The sequence below is a fragment of the Phanerochaete carnosa genome (assembly GCF_000300595.1).
Source record: "Phanerochaete carnosa HHB-10118-sp unplaced genomic scaffold PHACAscaffold_4, whole genome shotgun sequence".
In the NCBI taxonomy this organism is placed as follows: domain Eukaryota; kingdom Fungi; phylum Basidiomycota; class Agaricomycetes; order Polyporales; family Phanerochaetaceae; genus Phanerochaete; species Phanerochaete carnosa.
In genome coordinates, this window is record NW_006767631.1 from 2,658,710 (window position 1) to 2,663,375 (window position 4,666).

At 48.0% G+C, this 4,666-nt stretch overlaps 1 protein-coding gene across 1 annotated transcript; it reads left to right on the forward strand.

Moving 5' to 3' along the window:
• Nucleotides 1–3,438: 3,438 nt before the first annotated feature.
• PHACADRAFT_194589 (uncharacterized protein) lies at nt 3,439–3,819 on the forward strand (the record flags this gene model as incomplete). Its single annotated transcript, XM_007394780.1, has 4 exons — nt 3,439–3,531; nt 3,580–3,630; nt 3,680–3,739; nt 3,793–3,819. The coding sequence occupies 4 exons, from the start codon at nt 3,439–3,441 to the stop codon at nt 3,817–3,819; spliced, it is 231 nt and encodes a 76-aa protein (XP_007394842.1).
• Between the last annotated feature and the right edge of the window lie 847 nt (nt 3,820–4,666).

Genomic DNA, 4,666 nt, shown 5'->3' on the forward strand with positions numbered 1-4,666 from the left:
GACATTCAGTGAGTTGGCTGCATCTTTGGTCTAGTGTCCCGCTTGTTCAATAGATAGCCATCAGGTAGCCGCAAGGAGATTCACTGTGAACCAGCTCCCCAGAGGTACTCCACCTGCACATCGTAAGTCACAAATACAGGTGAGCAAATGGGTATATATGTCAGGTGGGCGATGTCAAAAACTGAACCACTCAGCAGCTTTGCACCCGTAGAACACTCGCACATCTATGTAACCTTCTTGAGCATCTTCGTACTCCCAACACCACCACAACCATGCCTTTCTCCCTTGTCGCCATGCTCTCTGTGCTTTTTACTCATTCACGTAGGACGATGGGGTGCTATACCTTGGCCTGGTGTCTTCTGGGTCACACTGGTCCCGTCCACACTGTATCCATATTAGCGGATGGCCGTTGGCTGGCCAGTGGAGGTAAGTGCATCTGATCTGCCCATTCCAAAGGTTGCTGACGTTCCCCATGAAGGTAGTGATGGCCTACATATGTGGGATCTGCTTAGAAACATGGAAATCTTGGCCCTTGATTCCAACTTCACTCATGACCCGGTGAGCTGCACCACCTGGACAGCTATCAATGGCAACATCTTCCTTGTCTTCAGAACTGGGCTTGGCCATCTTGGGATCTGTGGGAGAAGCACCCAGCAGGTATGGCATCATTGATCCCATCTTGAAACCCCTTAATGACATCCACTAAAAAACTTTTGAACTTCTTGAGCACCGGCACATTGGTAATGGCAAAGAGATAGTCACTGTAGCCTTCGGCCTACTGACCACTACGTGGTGAAGTTTGTTACTGGTACACGCAACACACTGATCCATGTTTGGAGTCTCCAACACAACAAACAGCTTACAAGCCTGTTCACCATTGAGTTGCCCAGGACAGTTCCAATCAGATTGTCCTTTGTGGACAACACATCGCACGACATCCGTGTGGTGAGCATATGGGATGAGAAATAGTAGGTTTATCACCATCTCGATGCGTTGTCCCAATCCTCACTGAAGCATCAGCCTTACTCTATTGGGCATGAATGGGGCAATCCTCCTCAGCCAACAAATATTGCATAGAAAGATGTAAGTGCAAGTGGTCAAACAGTCAGCTGGTGCATTAATAATCTACAGAGGGTCAACAGCTGTACACTCAGGGAAGAACGCCTTGGTGATCGACAACATCATCAATGGCTTCAGTCTGTATAGACTGGACACCCTACTGCCCATCCAAACTTTCCCAACAGGTGAGCTGTTGACTTGCAAGCCGAAACAATCTGCATTTGACAAAGAAGGCAAGGTTATCATGGGTGGGAGTGATCACGGATGCGTGTACATCTTTGACCGCAAGACTCCGCTCAATGTCCTAAAACATCCATACCAACTGGTGCAAGTGGTAGCTGTGAGTGCGTGGAAACAAGATTGGTTAAAAATAACTCACATGTATACAATTACATATAACAGACAGACACCTCCAGTGTCGGTACCAACGTAATCGTTACGGCTTCCAATGACAAGTATGGTAACCATGCTATTAGCATATGGATTCACAAGCCAGGCGCGCAGGGCACATGGCTCAACGGCATGTACAGGGCAATCTGGGAGAGTGCTCTTCTACTTTGGAAGCTTTTCCATCAAATGCTCCCTGGCATAGCCTTGTACATTGTCTGGCAGAATGTGAGCTCAAGTCACAGATTTTGCAGCACTAGTACTTACCTCTTACATGCTAGCTTCTAAGGTCGGCAGCGTGGAAAGACCTGAATGCCTTCAGGAACATCACACACAGATTCTTTCTCTCCACCGTGCTCAACCAACTCCACCAGATAGCCTCTGTCTATTCAGTTACAAGAATGGCGCCACAGTCCACGGAACAGGTCAGAGCTCGGTGCAGGGCAAGCCAGGCATAAGGGAGATTGGCAATCAACGACATAGCGAAGAATAATGCTGATGTCCCAATGATTGACGGTCCTGAGACAGCGCCGGAGAGTCACGGGGAGCTGGATGAGCTGGATTAGGTATAGGTGGGGTAGAATAGCAAACAGTATGGACGATGAGGATATAGTATATCGGGGTAACCCTTAAAGCATGGTTGGCAGTAATTAGCATGACAAGTCCTACAATATCCTTTAGAGTGTAATTCTACAGTGTATCAGGAGAACCAAACTGCCAGAGAAGTACAATTCTCAAGGTAGTAATACAGTAGAGCATTACTGGTGATGATAATAGTCTGGAAGTGCCCAGAAAGCACGACTCTCTGGGGATGAGCAAAGGAACATCACCCATGCTGATGCGGCCATGAGAGCGTAGCTTTTCTGGCAGAAGTAATGGAACATTGACCAGGCGGACGATGGTTTTAAGATATGCAAGGAGTTGAAATAGCCAGCAGAAATAATGGGGTGTCAACAGCACTGGTGGCAGCTTTAAGCTGCTCAAAGACTATGACTCTTTGATGGAGTACCAATGCTGGCAGTGGCCACGAGAAACCCGAAGAGTGAGCATAACAGAACGTTGACAACATTGGCAGTGGCATTATCGGTGGCAGTACTAAACTACCCGTAGAGTACAACTTCTCGAGCAGGGATATATCACGGTATCTGCAGAGTACGACTCTGCAAACAAGAGGGTTGCAATGGCGGAGGGCGGTGAGAAGACAGCAAGAAGCATCAAGGTGGGCGGGAGTGGGCATATCAATGGCATCAGCATCGTCAGTGGTAGTACTGAACTGCCCATAGAGTACGACTCTTCGAGCAGGAGCATGGCAGGGTATCTGTAGAGTATGACTCTGTGGACAAGAGAGCGGCAGTAGCGGAGGGTAGTAGGAAAACAATAAGCGTCGAGGTGGGTGGAAGTGAGCACATCATTGGCGGTAGTACCAAACTGCCTGTAGAGTGCGACTCTTCAAGCAGGAGCATGGCAGGGTATCCATAGAGTATGACTCTGCGAACAAGAGAATGGTGGTGGAGGGTAGTGAAAAATCAACAAGAAGTGTTGAGGCAGGCAGAAGTAGGTGCATTAGCGCCATCGGCATCTCAGATGTTTCCGACAACTACAGTAAGCGCTTGCACTTTCCTGATGAACTGTTCCCTCCCTCTCTGTCCTCTCCTCCTTTCAACATAAAGATCAGCGGTGTTGGTTGTACCAGCAACGTTAAATCTTTGCAACTCCCCTCCAACTCATCCTGATTTCTCTCTACCGGCATCATCACAAGAATGTGGTGCTGTTGGTTGTACTGGTGGCATTCAGGTTTCTTGTCATTGTCTCTGGCGTACTCCAGCTGAGAACAAGTGACTCTGTTCACCACAAATCCACTGGTCAAAGACCGTCGTACGGTCTCTGCTGGCTCACGCAAGTGATGCACCAGTTTACTATTTGACATTGCGACAACAAACCCCGTAAATCCATAGCTCTCCTCCCACTATGATGGATTTTCAAAATGACAACATGGTCTTTTCTGAGGATGTGGCTATGGCTGACAAGAGTGTTGCTTTGCACGCGAAGGCCATCAGCAACGCTACAGAGGAAGATGTTTCCCAGGTATGAAAGCCACCCCTTCACTCAAAAACCAGACTAACAGACCAATAGTCCAAATGGTCAGATAATCAAGCTGTTATAGCAAGCGTGACACTATCAGAGGTTAGCATTCATTTACTGAAAAGAAGCCCTGTTGACATTATTTTACCAGATGCCTGCGCTCAGGCCTGCGCTCTCTGATCCACCAGAAACGCTAGCAGAGAATGTGTCTGTAAGTAATAGCATTCTAGCATGTGTATTCCAGTGCTTACGGTATCACCAAAGAGCACAACAATGCCCCCACAATGCTAGTGGGTGTTCATTGTCTATCCTAATGACGGTATGCCCATGCAGCCTTGGATGTTGTTCAACGGATCTTCGCTACTGCCAACAATACCCCTTGGTGACATAAATTTCCCTCACAAAGAGCCCTTCAAGGCTTCCAAGCTCCACTGGATTACGGACGCATACTTTTGGCTGGCATTTGTTCCCCGAGATGTCAATTTTAAAGGTCGACTATTTGAAATGCTCCAGAGTCCCTTGCACATCGCCTCGACCAAGCATACCGCAAAGAATAAATTGCCTGCTACACACTTTCATCTACCAGACACCGTTCATGCCAAATGGTATTGGCTTGAGTCAATGCTTGCTCAACTACACGACCTGCTTGTCAAGATGATTGAGATATTCCCTCTGACAATTGAGTTCCCCCCACATCCTTCGGACTTCTGGTATGAACAGAAACTTTCAACTCATCAGATGCCTACAGCACGCTGGACAAGGCCAGATGGGCTTTCATCTTGCAGATGGCGTTCATCTTCTGCCTTGGCAGCATGCACCCCTTCCTAGTTAACCCGGACAACATCACCCGTTCAGTTTGGACACATGTACCAGATGAAACCCAGTTAGCCCTCCAGTCCTCCTGGATGTTCGACAAGATATCACCCATCTCTTGCATCAGAGCTTTCATAGACACTTCGGAAACCTGGCAGTGGCTAGAAAAGTTTAATGCTGTCTCTGCTGTTCGAGATCTTCCACTTTGGCTGCATTACTCCATGCGCCCTGAAGATCGGCATGTTTCCAGTGAGGAGCAGATTGCAAGGGCTTTGGAAAACCTGGACACATGTCACTGTATACCCTTGCCCAAGGAAATGCTCCA